The 20,675-nt window shown below is 43.2% G+C and overlaps 1 protein-coding gene across 2 annotated transcripts; it reads left to right on the top strand.

Moving 5' to 3' along the window:
• The first annotated feature begins 6,101 nt into the window (after positions 1–6,101).
• On the top strand, positions 6,102–19,738 carry LOC123164852 (probable glutathione S-transferase DHAR2, chloroplastic). 2 transcript variants are annotated; one of them, XM_044582460.1, is made up of 7 exons: positions 6,102–6,490; positions 7,709–7,799; positions 7,906–8,049; positions 8,932–9,049; positions 10,195–10,335; positions 11,016–11,136; positions 19,492–19,738. In XM_044582460.1, the coding sequence occupies exons 1-6, from the start codon at positions 6,280–6,282 to the stop codon at positions 11,100–11,102; spliced, it is 792 nt and encodes a 263-aa protein (XP_044438395.1). In that variant the 5' UTR covers positions 6,102–6,279; the 3' UTR covers positions 11,103–11,136; positions 19,492–19,738. The 2 variants fall into 2 exon arrangements, with proteins under 2 accessions (XP_044438395.1, XP_044438394.1); XM_044582459.1 differs by having other exon boundaries at positions 6,103–6,490; positions 11,016–11,116.
• Positions 19,739–20,675: the final 937 nt, after the last annotated feature.

The following is a 20,675-nucleotide window of genomic DNA, read 5'->3' as shown; positions in this document are numbered from 1 at the left end:
AAACGTATATATTAGCTCAAAGCGACCCGATTGGATTACAGGAAAACAAATAATGGAACAGCTACAGAAAGGAGATGATGGACAGATGGAGGGCTCCATCGCAAACGCATTGTTCGAAGAATGGACAGTGCAGCAACAATACAACACAACCGATAAAGCCATACTTCCCGCAGAATTTGCAAACGTATGAAGTCCAATTTGAAAAAAACACTTGTATCATTTCAGTGATTACAAAGATTGAACTAAAAAGTAGAAAACTTTTTGGTCGCAGATTGTGCTCGGTGTTAAAACTGGAGAAGAAGAAGGACTAGCAGAATTCAATGAGGACGAATCATTGAAACAGTTTGCACCCCTTGTAACAGGGAAGGAACTTTTAAAGAAAAAGCTGGTAAGTTAATAGAAATATACAAACATAATCCATTCTTCCTACAGACTGCACATTTACATGTCATTTAATTCTCCTGGCAAGAATGAACTTTAACCCACTCTGTCTCCGAACACCGCAGATTATGATACCTCACAACACAGCTAAACACTTCACACTGTACGTGCTCAACAAGTACACGAGCTCCACCGACATACTTGACTCACTGAATTACAGACACGGAGGAGGAAAAAATACATGGAAAACACACCATAAGGATCACCCAGAACTGGTACGTCAATTCAACCTTGGTTTTCTATTTGGTTTTCCAATTCCTGCATTCCCTTTATTAATGGCAAAACCCAACAATAAAACCAAACCGTAATCACAAATTAAAAGGATGCACGCACTCATGAAGAAGCATTACGGCGAAGCGGAACTACGAGCCAACAGTGAACCGAACTGGTCGAGGATAGCAGAAACACCTAACAGAGTTTGCGTGCCAAAACAGCAGGGTACCCAATGCGGACACTTCATGGTTCAATTTGCAAAATACTAGAATGGCATTGATCTCATAAAAGATGATGAGGATTTCGATGTAAGTGAATAGTATGAGAGCAACAATTTTATTTTTTAGAAGCAGCACTACTTGAATACTTCAATTATCTCATGAAAGAAAAATAAAAGAATATCCGATGACCTCCATGCAGCAAAACAACGTAGGTGCCGAGTGGAAACCAGAGTTTCTTTTTACAGCCATATTTGGTGAAACAAACCAAGTAAAGTGCGAGCAACTACCTGGAAGAATCAAAGAATTCAGACCAGAAACTTCAAACTTCTTTTCCACCAACAAAGGTAAGAAAATCATTTCTGGTTATCTTTTTTTTTGTAATGACCTACCCATCCCACGGTTGACCAATGTCTTTCATATCACGAGAGCTTACATATTACATATCTGCTTCCGCTGACAGAAACAGATGAAACAAAAAGGAAAAAAAGATGAACCACCAGTCCATACCCAAAACATTCTCATTGCTTCCAACACACAAAGGAGGCGTCCGACCTCTTCCAACTAGTCATGAGCGACAGCTGGCAGGAGGAATACAAAAAGTGAGTTGTTTTCTATTGCACCTCAAAATAGCTGGACAGAGGCGAAAAATAATGTAAAAATCTGTTTCTCACTGACCGTGACCTCCTAAATTGTTTTATCTCCCTGTCGCAGCAAAACTATATTTAGGCGCATCCGTAGGGACAGTGAAAGCACGCAACTTACTGGAGCCCAACTGAAGGCAGTATTTGGTCCAAGACCAGCACAGACGAACAGACCACATCATATGGAAAAGAGGGTGCTCGATGACATAGCAGAAATCTGGAAAGCAGACAAGATTCAAAAGAGAGTGACAGAGTAATATTAGGCCCAAACTTTGCATAGGTAAACTTTTAAAAAGCAAAATCTTGTCTATATTGCAACACCTACTCTTTTTATATTGTTACACAACTCTTTTTTCTAACAATTTTTTTCATCGAAATTATTGTTTGCAACATATACTGAAATTAAATAAAGACAAAACTACTGTTGCAAAATTTAAAAGTGAGTTGCAGAAAACAAAGAATCAGCTGGTTCCCATGTATCTCAAAGAAAATCAATGGAAAAAGCTCTCAACAGCAAACATGGTAACATCCCTTTCCTCCGCGACAAAATCACAAAATATGCGTTCTATCAAATTACTTTATATTAAACTGTCAGGAAACCAACAAGTATTTTGTACGCAGATATTCATTCCAATGGAGAAGCATGACCGCTACGTACTATATGTGCTGGACAAATACAAATACAAAGTTCACATTATTGATCCTCGAGAAGCGACTCCAGAGGAATTTGAGAAAGAAAAGATAGATGTGGATAAATTGCATCCAGATGAAGCATGTCAAGTTCTTCAGGAACATGAAGATGCTCAAAAAAAAGAGAAACACAGTTTCAGGAATATCACGCTCATAAGTCGGCAATCGTAAGCATTTATACATAACATTTTTTTTCAGTTTTACAAGTTGCAGTATTAAAACAATTACAAAATGCAATTCCCAGGTACCTAGGATTAAAGAAGTCTTCAACACCATACTTGAACAAACAATGAATCCAAAGAAAACAAGATGGCAGATTCATACCGTGCAAGATGTTCCAGTGGTAGAAAAGGCGAATCACCATTTGCTGTTTTAAAGCTTGCATTCCTCTACAATGGTGAAAAGTTCGTCGAAGACCTGGAAGATTTGACAGTAAGTATATATATATTTACTTATAAACAACTTTTATGCACCAACTCTAATAATATACTTCTCTTCTCGGCAAAATTTCACAGGATGAGGTCGAAGACTGGAGGGTAGAGGCAATGTACATTCTCTTAAGTAGCGAGATGAATCAAGTCAAAGCTAGTGAAATGGGTGACGAGATTAGCAAGATCTTCAGCAAGAATGAAGACTAAAACTTTTGATTTAGCCCGCGAGGCTAATTCTATCTAGACGTGACAAAACAGTTTATCAGCAACTCACATTTGTATGTAATGTATTTAGAAATTACGTGTTCATGTTGAAAAGAGAACTATTTCGACAACAGTGCCTCTTACATCATCAGAGAGTGCCAGTAAACAATAAACAACAATGCCTCTTCTTATTTGTACGACAGCAGTGACTCCCAAAACGAACCCTTACGCGTGACTCTGGAGACCACCCTCCCGTGCCTCCAAAGGAGACATGGCCCTGTGCCATCAAAGCCTGGGTCACCATGCCTCCTAGCAATATCCACACACACACACATACCAAAAGCGCCTCAACCGTGGCTAGCTCCTAGCACACGTGACTTTACATGCTTCAAACCCGTGCCTCCGGAGGCAACATACCAACGCCTTCATAGGATGCACACATGTGCATGCATGCACAAACCTATAGATCCTCGACAAAGCCTAGATCTTAAGCAGACGTGACTGCACATGCTTCAAACCCGTGCCTTTCGAAACAAAGCAGCTTGCCTTTTGCACGATCTGCTGTATAAAAATTAAACGAGCCGAAGGCGAGCAGGAGGTTTCCACGCGCCGCAGGCGCCGTGTCACACCACGACGGACAACGCGCCGCACGAACCAGCACGCCGCACGACCAACACACACTTCGACCTATGCCCCCCTTCAAGATGTTTATGAAAATTAAACGAGCCGAAGGCGAGCAGGAGGTTTCCACGCGCCGCAGGCGCCGTGTCACACCACGACGGACAACGCGCCGCACGAACCAGCACGCCGCACGACTAACACACACTTCGACCTATGCCCCCCTTCAAGATGTTTATGAAAATTAAACGAGCCGAAGGCGCGCAGGAGGTTCCCACGCGCCGCTGGCGCCGTGTCACACCACGACGGACAACGCGCCGCACGAACCAGCACGCCGCACGACAAACACACACTTTGACCTATGCCCCCCTTCAAGATGTTTATGAAAATTAAACGAGCCGAAGGCGAGCAGGAGGTTCCCACGCGCCGCAGGCGCCGTGTCACACCACGACGGACAACGCGCCGCACGAACCAGCACGCCGCACGACCAACACACACTTCGACCTATGCCCCCCCTCAAGATGTTTATGAAAATTAAACGAGCCGAAGGCGAGCAGGAGGTTCCCACGCGCCGCAGGCGCCGTGTCACACCACGACGGACAACGCGCTGCACGAACCAGCATGTCGCACGACTAACACACACTTTGACCTATGCCTCCCTTCAAGATGTTTATGAAAATTAAACGAGCCGAAGGCGAGCAGGAGGTTCCCACGCGCCGCAGGCGCCGTGTCACACCACGACGGACAACGCACCGCACGAACCAACACGCCGCACGACCAACACACACTTCGACCTATGCCCCCCTTCAAGATGTTTATGAAAATTAAACGAGCCGAAGGCGAGCAGGAGGTTCCCATGCGCCGCAGGCGCTACGTCACACCACGCCGGACAATGCGCCGCATGAACCAACACGCCGCACGACCAACACACACTTCGATCTATGCCCCCCTTCAAGATGTTTATGAAACTAAACGAGCCGAAGGTGAGCAGGAGGTTTCCATGCGCCGCAGGCGCCGTGTCACACCACGACGGACAACGCGCCGCATGAACCAACACGCCGCACGACCAACACACACTTCGACCTATGCCCCCCTTCAAGATGTTTATGAAAATTAAACGAGCCGAAGGCGAGCAGGAGGTTCCCACGCGCCGCAGGCGCTGTTCTTCAATTTAGTAAAGTTATACATCCGTGCCTCTGCTAGTGTACACCTGTGCCTATACAGAATTGACACAATTGAACGATTATGAAGATTGCCGTTTTACATTAAAAAGTTGCTGCTTTTTCCTTACTTGAAAGGTCACATTTGATAGTGTTGGTAGTCCCCGCCCGTAACTATCCCATAAATCTCCATTATCCAGAAATATAATGGCAACAAAAAGGGAAACGAGAAAGGAAAACAAGGAACCAAGCGCGTGAACTGGTATTTTCTTTGTGTTATCGCGCGGAAAGGAAAAACGGAAAATTTTGGTAGTTCGAGGGTCAAACTGTAAAACGCACAAAACCACAAACCGGAAAGGGAAAACCGGGAACCAACTGCACCAGCTGGTTTTTCCTTGCGAGAGCGCTCCGCGCGCGACACTTGTCACGCGCGGAGTGCTCCCGAACCGCTCGTTAACTAGTTGCTCTCGCATTGGAGGGAATCGGCCTATGTTACTGTAGCAGATATTTCTAAAAAGAAAATTTGAGAACAAATTGTGAAATTTTAAATATTTTGTAAAAGTGAAATTTTTTTCTAAAAACATGACTTTTTGAAACTCCAAACATTTTAAACAACTGGAACTTTTAATGGAAAACAAAAATAATTTTTACAATTAGAAACATTTTTACGAAACTCGAGCATGGTTTCTATATCATGAACTTTTTAAAAACATTTTTTATTTCAATTTTTCGAATTTGTGAACATTTTTTAAAAAGACGAACATTTTTCAAAATAATATATTTCTTTTGAATTTTAATAATATTTCAAATCCCATATTAGTTTTTCAACAAGTTGTGCTTCACGGAAAAGCACAACTGTGCTTTGGCGTGAATCACATATGTGCTTTTCGTTTTCGAAAAGCGAAAAACACAATCGTGCTTTATCGAGAAGTACAATTGTCCTTTTCAAAAGTGAAAAGGTCAGTTGTGCTTCCACAAAAAGAAAGCTTTGTTTCTTGAAAAATGAAAGGGGAGCACAATCGTGCTTAAAGAAAAGGTGAAAAGCACAATTGTGCTTTCTATTTCTAGTTTTTCCGGTTCCTTTTTGTTTTTCTGGCGTTTTTTTTCTTCTGATTTGTTGTTGGTTTGGTTTCCCCTTTTTTCTTCTTCTTCCGATTTTTGGCTTTTCGAAAGAAAAGAATTTGTCCAAACTATTAACATGAGGTCTAGATTCGAATAGCTCGACGTGATAAACACAACGGCGAAAGCAACTCGTGATTTGGACACATGACAAGAGAAAAACCGAACGAAAAAACACAAAACTCCAAAATTACGACAAGTATCACCTGCAAATGAGTTAATTGTTACCACAAGAGAAGGTGAGAGTGACTTTTGCAAAAGGTACCCTTAACCTGTGATTTCGGATAAACCAAGAAGGTAAGAAGGCTTAAACGGTGAATGAAAAAAACTTAAATGGACCCAAGAAGGCCTAATGGGGCTCCAAATGCTTCACGCCTCACACGGAAAACCAGCGACGAGAAGCCTCTGGGACGGAGACGCACCGGAATCCAAGGAAGCGCACGTATCACGTCCGCCGAGATAAGCCCTCCTTCAGCCTCCACCTCTCCTCCCACAGCTCGCCGCCGCCTGACACCGGGGACCAGCCTCTAGTCAAGTAGTCATGGCTGTCCTCCTCCGCACCACCACCTGCGCCACCGCCACCACCGCCGGCTCCTCCTCGACCCTCCTCGCCACAACCTTCCGCCGCGTCCGCCGCCTCCTCCCGGCCCGCGCTTCGCCGCCGCGCCGCGCCTTCACTGCCCGCGCCTCGGCCGAGCCGCTGGAGGTTTGCGCCAAGGCCTCCATCACCGTCCCCGACCGCCTCGGCGACTGTGAGCTCTCTCTATCTGCTTGCCCGCTCGCGCGATTTGTTTCTGTCATATACATTGGAACTGCAAGGGACTGGACGTATTAGTAATGTAGGATTGTATATGGCATCTCCGCTATTTTTGCTCTGCTTTTGGTTTGGGCAGAAGTATACTCAGCTGTGCAAAAGAAGTGGGCAAAACTGCAATTGAGTATCGGATATTCGATGGTTTGAAGTTTAGTGGCACAATGGTTAGCATGTTGGTTCCCATGTCCATGTGAATGATGTGATGGAACGCATGGAGCAAAGGAGATATCAGAGTCAGCGAAGTGGTTGTACTCTAGTTGTTACAGCTCATAGTTGGGGCTGAACCAGATTTGACAAATCAGCATTCGGGTTTGTGTGATTCTTTGAGTTACCATCTCTGTGTTTTTGGGTGTCAACTACTTGTCCATAAGATCTACATGTAAGCATAATTGGTTAACCCAATACACTATGGAAGATTGATTCGTTTTTTCTTGGTAATTCTTCATCTTCACGAGTTGTCTTGAATTTTTCGAGAATGTTGATGATGACTCTGGTACTATATTGCTAGTTTGTCAGGCTAAGAATTTTGTTGAGTCCTTTCAGTTTCTTTCTCAGTGGAACCGCCACCCTTTCATATTAGGTATTTGCTGGTCTACAAAATATGCTAACACTCCTATGATTTGTTTTTTGGGTTTACCAAAAGTTACCGGGGTCTGGCTGAATACTAATAAGTTATAGATATTTAATAAGAGTCTATCATGCAGAGTAATCTTAGCATCTTTTGAAGTAATTTGTCAGTCTATGTCATTTGAAATGGTCGGGTTTCATAATGGACTAGAGACCAAGCAAACTCTGTCTACATCACTACATAACTGCTTTATTGTGGGCGGGTGTAATAACTACACATTTCACTTGATTAGAGTAATAAGACATACCACACTGTTATTTTTTTGTCAGTAATCATTTAAAATAAAATAAAAGTATTCATTCTGCAAGTCAGTGATGGCCATCTATATTGGCGTCTGAATTTTTACAAAAGAACAGCATGCGGGCAGCAGTGTATTCCTAGAATCCAAGAGCATGAACTACCGTCTTCTGTGATATTAGGAGTGCAATGCCCCAACTGATAAATTTGACTGCATTGCATATTTTATCACTTTAATAATCTATTGTGTAAACATCTTTATTCTGTGTTAAATTTACATGTTGCTCGCAGGTCCTTTCACGCAGAGAGTTTTGCTGACGATAGAGGAGAAAAACCTGCCTTACGAATTAAAACTAGTTGATCTTGCTAACAAACCAGATTGGTATGCATCTGGATGAGAAAACTAACCTCTTGAATTTCATATTATTAGTGGCTGTTACCTTTGTTGATAGTTCCATTGCCATCATCTTTTTTTGGCACGTCATCAGGTTGTTTACAATTAACCCAGAAGGTAAGGTACCTATTGTAAAGCTCGAGGACAAATGGGTTGCTGATTCTGATGTTATAACACAAGTGTTAGAAGAAAAGTATCCTCAACCATCCTTGGCAACTCCACCAGAAAAGGCTTCAATGTAAGTCGTATTTCCGGTGCCTTTATCAACAGTATTACATGAAATTAGTAATTGTAAGTTTGTAACATGTACATCTCTTACATGATTACATCTCTATGCTGTCCACAGTTATAGCTTATGGCCGTTTTTTGTTACTTTTGGTTCTGTTTTTTTTTTAACTATAAGGCGTTTGTGTTGGTGTAACGCCCTGAGCAAACCCACTGGTTCACCCACCGATTCCTGGCCCTTGCGACTGGGATCTAGACTGGCCCCACATACCAACAACAGTCTTTCCTGTCCTCACTCGTGCGCACCTGGGATCAACTTCCGGGTCGGTCACCCATCCTCAAATTGCTACAAGCCGAGCAAGCTTAACTTTGAGGTTCCTTTCGGTTGGGCTCCCGGAGAAGAAGGTGCACCTTGTTGATATGAGTAGTCTATCATTCCTATTAACCGAGATGTCACATACACCCCCCTCAAAGGAACCGATGTCCCCGTCGGCCCAGCAGGAACGTTCCCTCTTGGCACACGTGACACATCTGTGCACGCCAGTGTCATCCACATGTGCCCCATGTATGCATCACTGACCCGCACACGCCCATGTAACCGCGAGGGTCGGCTCTGATACCAATTGTAACGCCCCAAACCCACCGGTTCCTGGTCGTTGCGCCTGGGATCTATACTAGCCCCACATACAAACACTAGCTTGGGATCAACTTCCTGGTAGGTCACACCATCCTCAAATTGCTCCAAGCCAAGCGTGCTTAACTTTGAGGTTACTTTCACATGGGCTCCTAGAAAAGAAGGTGCACCTTGTTGATATGAGTAGTCTATCATTCCTATTAAGCCGGGATTTCATAGTTGCTACTGCCATCCTAACAATTTTGCACATTTTTTTTGCAGAGGGTCAAAAATATTCTCCACATTCATTGGCTTTGTCAAGAGCAAAGATACCAACGATGGAACAGAACAGACACTACTTAGTGAGCTGACTTCATTCGATAGTTATCTAAAAGACAATGTAAGTGTGCTTAGTGGTAATATCAATGTCTCAGGAGATGGTCTAACCAGTATTGGTTTGACGAGAATAGCTACTTCTGCAATGTTGTAGCCCTATCTGCTTTCCATATCCGTACAATGATTTAAATAAAATGTGGAGTGTCACAATCTTATCCATCTGTATGCCTTACATGCCATCGGTTTTTGCAAACACAGAAACAAATGCAAAATAAGTACTTCCTACAATAGTTGGGAAAAAGTATGGAAAATCAAAACGGGCTCAGGCTCATATGCTCCCGAGTGAACACTAAAATCGAAAAAAGTAAAAAAAAAGAGAAAATCTTTTTTTTTACAATGAACATGGACGTGTCTTCTAACTGCATGCATTTTTTTTGTGAAGAAAAGACATTTGTGGTGGTCTCGGCAAAATAAAATATAAATAAAAATCAGAAGCATATGATTTCAGAGTTTTTTTTACTATTTTTTTCCTATTTGCTGTTAATACTGAGCATATGAGCCCGAGCAAACGTCTCCCCTGGAAAGCTGTATATTATTGCATTTATAGGAATGAATAGGGGAACTGCGAACTCACATTAAAATTTTACTTAGGTTTATATATCATATGTGTAGTACACACGAATGTGAATTAAACTTATTGAGCTAATTGAACAAAAAAACAAGGAATAAGCTTGGTTCTTTCTCTCACTTTGATATCTGCTTGCATACCTTTTTGTCTTTCGGTTTGTAGCCGAATCATGTAAAATGGGAGTACACATGGTTCTAGGTCAACAGTGCGAGCGTGTATGAGTACTTCATGTTAGGCATTTTTGTTACCACTAGCAGGTTTGTGGCTCTAATGTGCCCATTACTAGATTCTTTTTGCTTTCTTGTTAAAGATACCCCCAGGCCTTAATTCCGTATATACCTAAGGTTATTTCTACTGTTTCTTCTCGTACTAGAAATTATTGCCAGTTTGCACATTCATGGAGGCATACCCGAGTTTGATATTCATAGTTCTTCAGATACCTTATGCTGACCTATTGCAGTAACGATATATAGTCATGGTAGTAGTTTTTATAATCATTAGTTTTGTTGTTGATATTTACTTGCCTTTGCCTGTATAGATTAAAATTACTAGATATTGATCTCGGATGCTGTTTAATGCAGGGTCCATTTATCAATGGTGGAACAATTTCTGCCGCTGATCTCTCTCTTGCTCCGAAATTATATCACATGGAGATTGCTCTTGGTCACTATAAGAATTGGTCTGTCCCAGATGCACTTGCACATGTGAAAACATACATGAAGGTATGTTTTTTCTTCTTGTACAAGAATTTACATTTGTTCTTTTGGTAGTTGGTACTTAATGATATGAATGAGTGGGGTTTCATGCCATCTTTCACCTAGTGTAACAATCAAAGGTACATGTGTCTAGGGTAGTTAACTAGTTATCAAAGGTGTAGCCGGCTTCGGTATGTTTTTATCTTGTACAAGAAATTCACATTTGCTTTTTTGGCTGAATGGATTTTCATGCTGTTTTTCACCTAGTGCAAGTATCAAAGGTGCAACAGGCTTGTCTTTCTATCTGTTGCATAAGCAGAAAATACTAGTTCTTGAGTATTTTTTATGGCATGTGTGCTCTGCCCTTTACTATTTAGTACAAATCATGACTAAGCAGACGGAAACTGAATGTCCGAATGTTATTTAGATCATTCTGGCATTTATATGAATGACTGAACATGGTTAATTATGAGTTGAATATAATACATGTGGCCTACTTATTTAGAAGTCACGATGGCCTATTTTTATGCTGACTACATGGTGCAAGTTTCGCTTAGAGAAACTGTATCAGCATTTTTAACATAGATTATTATTGTATTATGTCAGCTATCTGACTGTTAATATGTTATGATTTTTGGGCATACTATTCAGGAGTGTGGATCTTGAACATCCTATCTTAACTGTAACATTTGAATTTTTTGTTGCAGACTATTTTCTCAATGGATTCATTTGTCAATACTCGGGGCCTGCCAGAGGATGTCATTGCTGGATGGCGCTCAAAAGTCATGGGTTAAATCACCATAGTAAAGTAAGACATCCAGATAAGCTGTATGTGCACTCCTTTTAGAAGCAATAAGAGACTACCCTTTGCTGTTACCTGGCCTTTGTTTGAATGGTGATGATTATGATAGGGTACATGGTTAATGAACTGGCAATACTACTCATGTGAAAATAATATGTGAACTTGGTGCATTTTTGTCGGAGGTGACAAAATACTAATATGAGATCTAGTGGAAGAAAGTGCCTCACTTAAATTAAGCCGAGAGATCACAAGCTGTAGTGCTTGCTTTTCACATCAACCATTCAACGAAATTAGGGTCTGTAAGCTACAAAAGATAGGTCTAAGAAAATGGGGTTGGAGATACACTTGTATAAGGGAAGGACAGTCTGCAGAATCCATTTTGAGGAATACTGTCTTTATTATGCTAGTTGGTCACGCCATATGTTGGTGAACTAATTAAGGTGGAACCGATTTGGGATGTGTTGTCGCAGTAAAAAACTAAAAACTGACAATAGAGAAGGATTGCCTATCAAGCTCCGGTTAGGATCATCGATTAAGTAGAAGGGTCTGCTCGACGACCGTGATGTTTGGCATTGAACACGACTGCAAATGGCACAATGATATTAACTGGGTTTGCGCGCCCTACGAGAAGAAGGGGAGCGGGGGGGGGGGGGGGGGGTGACTTTGAGCACCATCAGGATGCTCGGCTCCGTGCTAATGGAGGGTCTGTGGGCAACAGCGTAAACTTTTCATTAGGGGTGCTTCCTCTTTAGCCGATGGAGAGCCCTTGGTACAAGAAGGATCACCTAAAAAAAAACTTAGGCCATGCCTAGGAAAGGGAGAACTCTTTGTCAAATGGGCGATGAACTAAGGTGGAAGGTTAAGGTGGGAGTATTTTTAGTCTAATTTGTTATATGCTCGTGGTTGACCATGGGCTTGGTGCTCTTCTTTAGGGGGTTTCTTTGCTTGTTGGATCCCCTTTGACTTCATCATGGCCCTTTTTTTTGTGCGCTTGTGTTCTTCCTCTGGTATCCTGGCTAATGCATTTTGCAGATTGGTTGTTCCCTGGTCAGCGCCAATTTTCTCCCAACAACAGGTTGCCTTTACTGAGACTAATCCAGAATGGAATTTTGATTTGCTACTTCCTATCAGACCGTTAAGTCAAATACGATATTGACCATTTTGAACCTGTTAATGAGAAAAATGGATATGCTTCCCCTGGCCTTGGAAGCTTCAAAACAAACACTAGGGACAATCAATAGTAATTGCTGAAACATGCCTCTTCTAGTTAACTAGCACAAAAAACAAGGGGCAAAATGGTCTTTTCAGCTATCAAACTTAAGGGTCATTACATAGTCAACTACTCCCTCCGATTAATTGTCTCTGATTAGTGTGAGTAATTGAATTGGTAAATCCATAACCGCAACAAATTTTTAGTGGCATGTCTAGAGGGAGGAATTCCAATGCCATATCCAGAACTAGACAAAAAAATCTGTGACAGAACAAGAATTTTCTAAAAAAAAACCCAATTGTGAGCAAATTCCATAGTTATACTGAGTTAGTGATGTAAAAGAACATTAGAGCATGATTAAATGTGCATGAGAACTATTCTTAATGAATAGTTAATTTCACCATTTTAGTTACTTTCATGTCTAATTCCACAATCTATGTATTTATTTGTGCCTTGCATGGCAATTTTAGGTGATTCTAGACTGAGTATGCTTGTCACTTCACTTGAACTGAGTATTCTAGTAGTGTTTGGTGCGATAATGTTGTGGTAGGTAGTTCTAGGGTGGATTAGAGTATAGGGGATGGCCATGAGAGGTAGCCTGCTTACGTATATGTGGCCCATGTAGGTGATCAACTGTGAGGTCAAGAGGGCAACACAGTTGGGATAAAATCGTTGTGGCTGTCAATTATAGTCGGGACTTGCCCCTAACAAACCAACAAAGAAAAAAAAATCGACGAAATTTCTGAAATTTCATGAAATTTTGATCGTTTCAACGGTGAGTGAAATATTTGTGTTTTGTTTAAAATATTTCGTTATTTTAAAATTGTTTTTTTTGCGGGTGTAAAATTGTTCTTATAAAGAACGGTGGAATTCTTTTCTGCCCTCATCCACATGTCTGTGGTTTTCGGAACCCAGGAGTCCATATTTTTTAATTTTATTTCAATTTATGCGTGCTGTAGGAAAGTTTGTCAAAAAACTTAGGGTTGCGGAGAATCGATCCTGGTTCTACTTAGGTGCATGTTAGGAACAGCGGGATATATCAGCTTTTGTGATAGAGCTGCTACAACAGAAATATATCCAATTGTTTAAATTCAAATTTAAACACATTTTTTGTTGATTTGTTCGAAACAAATTTGGATATTTACGTAATTCTGGAATTTTTGACGGTTACGAGGGTCAGCAAAATTTTCTTGATGTCGAAACTCGAAACCTTGAAACCAGTCTACCACTTACCCCTAACTTTATTCCAAAAGCTATTTGCGGGATTTTGAAAATATGAAGGAGACCTTACCATATGTTGGAATGGAACTTTAGGACACACGCCGCAATGTCTAGCTCAGCTTCTTGGAATGGGTTAGGCATAGCACACGCCCACGTCTGTCGCCTCTTGTGTGCGATGACCGTGTACCCTGCGACTATACACGCTGCTTCCTCGGCCACGTGCACCTGGTTTGTGCAAACTAGATTTCTCCCCTTGTATCATGTACGTGTATATACACACACGCCCTACTCAACCGATACAAGGTACAAAGTGTTTCCACCGTTCTTGGGATCGGAGCTCTTGTAGCCGCTCCCTTGGTGACATCGTTGAAGCCATGACTAACATTCTCACCCCTGTGCCTACTTCTCTACCTGCTACTCTCGCAGCGGTGGTTACGGGGGCCCAACACTACGGTCATCGCGAGCAGCAATCATGCTACACCTCCAGCCGTGTCGAGGGTGCCATCGATGCACCACATCATCATCACGCACTACATCAACTTCAAGCTTGATCAAGTGGTGGGCAACTACTCCAAGTGGCGTGACACTTCCACTTTGTCCATTGCAAGTTCAACATGCAAGATAACATGGAGATCTTCAGACCCCATCACGGTAGTGCTGAATGGAGGAACGATGAGATCACCATTGTTATGTGGATCTATGCCACGATCATCGATGAGCTCTATGACGTTGTGTGGTCGACGGACAACACTGCCTACACCCCGTGGACTCGGCTAAGCACCTTCCATGACAACCAGCCGAGTTGCGCCATTCACGCTAGTGCGCATTTTTGCTCCAATGTCCAAGGTGACATTACTGCCGCAAGCTCAAGAGCCTCGTCGATGTTGCCAAGCCCGTCTCCGACAGATAGCTCACGCTCCGGATGTTTTGTGGTCTCAACCACCACTTCTAGATCATGACCACTCTCTTGCCATGCAGGTCCACCTCCTGACGTTTGTTCAGGCGCGATTTGGCTCCTTGAAGAGTAGCCTTTGCCGAGCGTGAGTGCACCGAGGGCTAGTTGGTGCTTGTCACTGGCAATCAACCCTGGATTGCTCTCCCGCCACAGGTGAGTGCACCATAGGTACCACCCGGTACTGTGGGCATTCTTGACTCGTGCCTTGGCGCCTAACACCTGGCCTTCCCGATTGTCTCACCTACCATGCAGTCTCTTTAAGCATGGGACCAATACTCTATGCTGAGTGTCACCCTCAATGGAACTTCGACATGACCAGTTCATGGATACCAATGCTTCTTCCCATTTCGCGGGTAATGCGGATGACCTCTCCAGGTTCTCTATCTCTTAAGTGCATTCTCCTCATTACATTGTCCTATGTAACGACACTAAGATCCCCATCGTAGCTACACTAAGATCCCCATAGTAGCTACTAGTCTGGCTTTCCTCACCTCTCGACCATTTTTTTCATAATGTTCTTGTTTCACCTTCGATCGTTAAGAACCTAATACTTGTTCCTCGTTTCACTCAAGATAACCTATGCACTATTGAATTTGACCCTCCTCGGTTTCTCTATGAAGGACTGAGCCACCAAGAAAATGCTGATAAGACCCAATGGGGACGGTGATTTGTACCCATTCTTCCTGAGGAATCACGCGACCCATGTTGCTGTATTTGTTACCAGCGTCAGAAATTTATGGCATCATCGCCTTGGCCACCCAAACTATTGAATTTTTAAGTGGCCTATCACATGAATTAAAAAATTGGTTGGACTGGGTGAGCGAGGTGGCAGTGCCATAAATCATGGACGCTAGTGACAGAGCGGCATAGGCGGCGTTATTCCTCGGGAAGATCGGGTACAGCCAACTGCTGCTATCTCATCAGCATTCTCCTGGTGGCTAGGTCCTTCATAGAGAAACCGAGAGGATCAAATTCAACGCTGCATAAGTTATAACGAGTGAAACAAAAATAGAAATTAGGTTCTCAAAAGAGAAATGGGGACATTTTGAAGTGAAAATGGTCGAGAGATGAGGAAAGCCAAACCGATAGCTACGATGGGTATCTTAGTACAAGTACCTATGATGATTTAATGAGGAGAATCTATTAAAGAGGAAGAGAACTTGGAGAGCTTAGCCATACTACCTACGATGTGGGAGGAAGCGCCGGTGTCCATGAACCAGTCTGTGCCGGAGTTTGTAACGCGATGTCATTGAGGGCGACACTCAACATGGTGTATGGTCCCATGCTTGCAGAGACTGCTAGGCGAGACGATGGGGTAGGTCTGGTGTTGGGCGTGGGCTGAGAATGCCTGAGACATTGGGTGGTACCCATGGTGCCCGCACCTGGTGTGGATAGTTGCCCCCCATGGTGCAAAGTACCCCATCCAGGTGCTGATGCTTGTTGTATGTGTCCGGTGTTGTGTTGGCCACCCCTGCAGCCACCTTCGAACGGTGGCTGACACTTGTTGCCATGATCAGTGTTTGGAGAAGATCCATTGCCAAAGGCGCACTCACTCTCGGCCAGGGCGACCTCTTAGAGAAGGACCGGGATCCTGGCTGGACAAACGTAGGGAATGGGACCTGCATGGGCAAACTAGTGGCCAACTGGCCATGATCTAGAAGCGGCGGTTGAGACCGCAAATCGTATGGAGCGTGAGCGATCTGTTGGAGACGGTTACCGACGTCAGGCTCTTGAGCTTGCGGTAGTAAGCAGCGGTCGTCAGGTCGCCTTGGATGGCGGCGTAGAACTTCAAACCGATGTTAATGGTGCAACCTAGCTGGTTGTCGCAGAAGAAGGTGTGGAGCCAAGTCCACAAGGTGTAGGCGGTGTTAATCGTCAACCGCATGAAGTCGTAAAGCTCGTCGGTGATCGTGGCATACATCTGTAGAGCGATGTTGATGTCGTTCTTCCTTCATTCGGCTCTCTCGGGAAGGGGTTTGAAGGCCTCCTCCACATGATCCTGCATGTTGAGGGATGTTGAGGGCTCATTCGGTTTGCAGGATTTTTGGGGGATTCCCATAGGATTTTGACCCTCGTTTTTTTTTCATGTATATGTTATTCGTTTCATAGGAATGGAGATACTAGACTCCTTAGGATTGTGTCCATATTGGCCTAATTCCTGAGGATTATTAGCATTAGGTGAGACCTCATGGAAAATTCCGATGGATTGGAGTGGGGAGGGCATCCCAATCCTTTACTTTTCATATTCCTTTGATTTGAAAATCCTGTAAACCGAATGAGCCCTGAACTCGCAGAGGACTAAATCATTCTCTGCCCGGATACATCAGCCTCGTGCCAGACGACGCTTGCTGGTTCCCCAGTGGCGGCCACGCAACTGCGACACATGGTCCATACCTAGGCCTTGACGAGGTGCTTGAACCTTTGCTAGTGACAACTACTTCACCTTTGTCGATCTTGCTTCGCCCCTCAGTGCCCGGGTCTGCGTCCATCTGCTGCCCACCGGTTCTGTCGGGCCTGGGGTGTGGAGGTGGTTGGAGTGTGCGAGTAGGCCAGAGAAATCTACCCGGCGGCCGCCGGTTGACTACGGCGATGCCCGCGGGCGCTGCATCCCACCCTGGTGGCATGTCAGGCCTCCTCACCCCCCCTCTTTGCGGTGTGTGTGGGGGTGAGGAGAAATCCCTTGCCAGCTCGCCCGACACGACAGTGGCAGCGCATCCACGCCGTGTCCCACGTAGGTGGTGCTGTTTTCATCATCTTCCCATACGCCGGTGAATTTCTGTGCATTTTCTGCGAGCTCCCTCCAATTTTCTCCACCAAGCCGCCATTGGGTGACCATTGTTGTCGTCGCTCTCGTTGTTGTCTGTGCTCTTCATTTACACTTCACTCTGGGCAACGAACACCCTCCGCCGGAGACATTTTCACTAGCGGCATTCTCTACGAACATATCACTTCTTCATCAGCGCCTTTTCTCACCACCTCCCACCCTTTCCGGCGGCAAAATGGTGCTTCTCCCTTGTGCATGCTCGTCGAGCCAGAGCTTCCCTGTCTTCACTCTCAGTCCGCCATGTGGCAATGACCACTCTTCCTTTGAGTGCTGGATGGCATGGGGTTGGTAATGGCACAACTCCTTGACGTAACTACCCGCGGTCTTCCCCTTTCGTTAGCTACGGTGTTGCCTTGGTGGAGCTCTCACGGGTGTTCTTTGAAGTTTGCCTCTCTGCTGTCAGACTGGCATGATGTGCTGCCTTGATAGCCTCCTCTCTGCTGCTAATGCTAACCTGTATGTGCTTATGTCATATCCTGTGCTGCACCACAACAACCACCTAGATTCATTGGATCTTTAGGCAGTTTCTCTTTGACCTATGTTGTACTTGTATCGATGCACTTCGTGTTTGTTGTGTTTTCTGTGTTTCTTGCCTCAGCAAGATGTATTGCCCCTTAGGCTGTTAAGGTTTTCGACCCAGTTTTCCTTATAAATTGGATCAATCCTTTTTTCAAATGAGATCATATTCAGGCGGGGATTCAGGGAGCCATGTGTGCAGCTGTGGCAGACATGGTCATCGCGCATAAGAGGCGGCAGACGAAGGCGTGGGCTGCACCTGGCCCGTTCCAGGAAGCCGAGCTGATCTTTGGGGCGTGCGACCTGACGTACCATTCCAACAGATACTGAATGTGTACCTTTTACTGCCAGTACATCATCCTTTTCTCTACCTGCTGCATTTGATGATCCACATGAAAGTTCTGTTTCTGTATATCACCCCCTACCCGTAAGAAGAAATAAAGACTTGTTTGTGAAGACTTCTGGTTTCTGCCAACCTCCATAACAAGTATCACATCTCAGGAAATTGAACATAATAAAATACATCCTCTGTTCCTAAATGTAAGACGTCTTACATTTATGAACAGAGGTAGTAGGTATTACTGCTTTGAAGAAAATTGCTTTGGTGCTTATTTTATAATCTGATGTTGAAATTAGCCACAAAAATAGGCACAAACAGGTCAAACAAACACCAAAATTGGCAAAATTGGGTGGGACAAACATGATTATGATAATCAACCACATTGCCAAATGCAGTCTTACTCTTTGGTATGGTAAGTCTGGAATGTGTAGGCAGGAAGCTATGTGAAATTGTTTGTTAAAGTCCAGAGGCCAGTATACCTCCTTACTTTTTTTAAACAATGGGAGTTCTATCTAAAAGGGAAATAGAAGACAATAGTGTTACAATATTTAGCTACTTTGATAGTACTGCATAACAGTATTACGAGTAAATTTTGCAGGCCTATAGGTTTGATGACAAACTGACCCAAAACTATTGATTTTTGGGTTACCAGGGTCTCCACTTTGACTGTAGACCTGGGCCCATGTACCATACTTGCAAAATCCTAGACATGTTTCATGTTGATAATTGATGAATTACGTAACTGGTGATTTGGCTTGCCGTGAAGCCATTTGAGGATTTTGTGAGTATGACGTGATCTGGGTGGAGACTTTGGTGCACAGCACACTAATCTGTAGTTTGTGATACAGTTGATCAGTAAATCTATAATTCTATGGAACTTAATATTTATAGAAGTTTGTTGGATTTTACCCTGAACAATGGTGCAGCCAGACTATACATGATCATTAGCTGCTTTCATTTACAGATGCACTACCTACATGCTGTTAAAGTGGTTAGGTGCTGGTTAAAACATGCAAGTATATATTGATAGGATTTGATCTATATTCAGTAAATGTCTGCAGCTCAATGGCTAATATTTTTTCTGCACCTGCTGCCACATTACAATCTTCTGTGTCTTCCTCAACTGACCTGACCAGTTGATACCCCATTTTAGCTGGTTGTGTATGTTTGTAAGGGGAGTGCGAATCTTCCATTCCAACTATTTGCATTTGAGATATGTGCTTTCACTCTTTGGCTCTTTGCTTAAAATCAACACACTGTTCTAAATTGCTTGTACTTAACGACTTATCATGTGGTGCTACATTTCTTGTTATAGGAGAGACAAGGCTATCGGATGATAAAGGGTGAAGATGTTTCCAAGTTACGTGTATGAGCTGCAGACATTTACTGAAGAATTTCAGTGTAAAGCTTTGAAGGTAATTCTGTCAGATCTTTTTTCTTTTGCTCAGTATCAAATGGAAGGTGTCAATATAAACGGTATGGAATTATAATTTGTCATGGAACCTCGTTTTGTTAAATGTATAAATAAAGAGGCATGGCTGTCTCCATTGTTGCATTGTTTATTTCAAACGTTACTCGCCAAAATATACAAGCTGTGATACGGACAAAGCTTTTGACAAGTTGATGAAAGATCAACAGATTAGCTGGCCCATTTTGTTGTAAATTGTAAATTGTAAATAGTAAGTATTCTTCCTTGTGATTTGAGTCCGATGCAGAATCACTGATTATATGAGCCAATCATGTAATAATTATCCATCGTTATCCTAGGCTAGGTCCCACAATTGTGAGATACCTCCTCCCGGGTTCAAGTTATTAACTTCCAGTTATATCTATCCAAGCTTTGGTTTTGATGAACGATCACTATGGCATGAAGCTGAGAGGCCACATTTTCGTTACTGTTCTTTTTCCCCATGTGTCCTGTAACACTTTGACGCTAAACCCACTGATTGATAAGGAAGTTGCACCAAGCACTATTGCTTAACTTGGAAATCCTATTCAAATCGCTCTTATCTTATGCCTGTGGTAGGTAACGTGTCTTATAATACGCCAGTCTGAAAGTGCATCAGCACAAGGTCATGCTGCCATGGATTGTCAAATCTCTGTGATCTGATTTTACTTTTCCTTTTTCTAAAAGCGAGATATTTAACTTCTCTTATGGCTTACATTTACACTGAACTGACATCAAAGGGACCAGTTATGGATTACATGTAAGCACTTTTATTTTCTTTCAACTCCAACCTTCAAATCTGCCGACAAAAGGAGTACTCATAGTAGGTAAGATAAAATCTCGAGAAGATTGGTCAGTTTGTTCTTTCTCGTAGGCTGAATTAGTCGTCAGCTGTCACAGTTCTGCACAGGGTAGTGGCAGCCATCATTGAGATAGTGTCCACTAGCCGTTTTGCAGTCCTGAGAGACATGAAGCATAACTTGGGTCAGTTTCAACCACACTGGGATGCTTCTTTCGTTGGATCCCATGATTTAATATCAATATCTTTGTTG

Source organism: Triticum aestivum, chromosome 7D (genome assembly GCF_018294505.1).
Source record: "Triticum aestivum cultivar Chinese Spring chromosome 7D, IWGSC CS RefSeq v2.1, whole genome shotgun sequence".
Taxonomy (NCBI): Eukaryota; Viridiplantae; Streptophyta; class Magnoliopsida; order Poales; family Poaceae; genus Triticum; species Triticum aestivum.
Note: the sequence above shows the minus strand (reverse complement) of the source record. Positions and strands in the feature narration are given on the sequence as shown.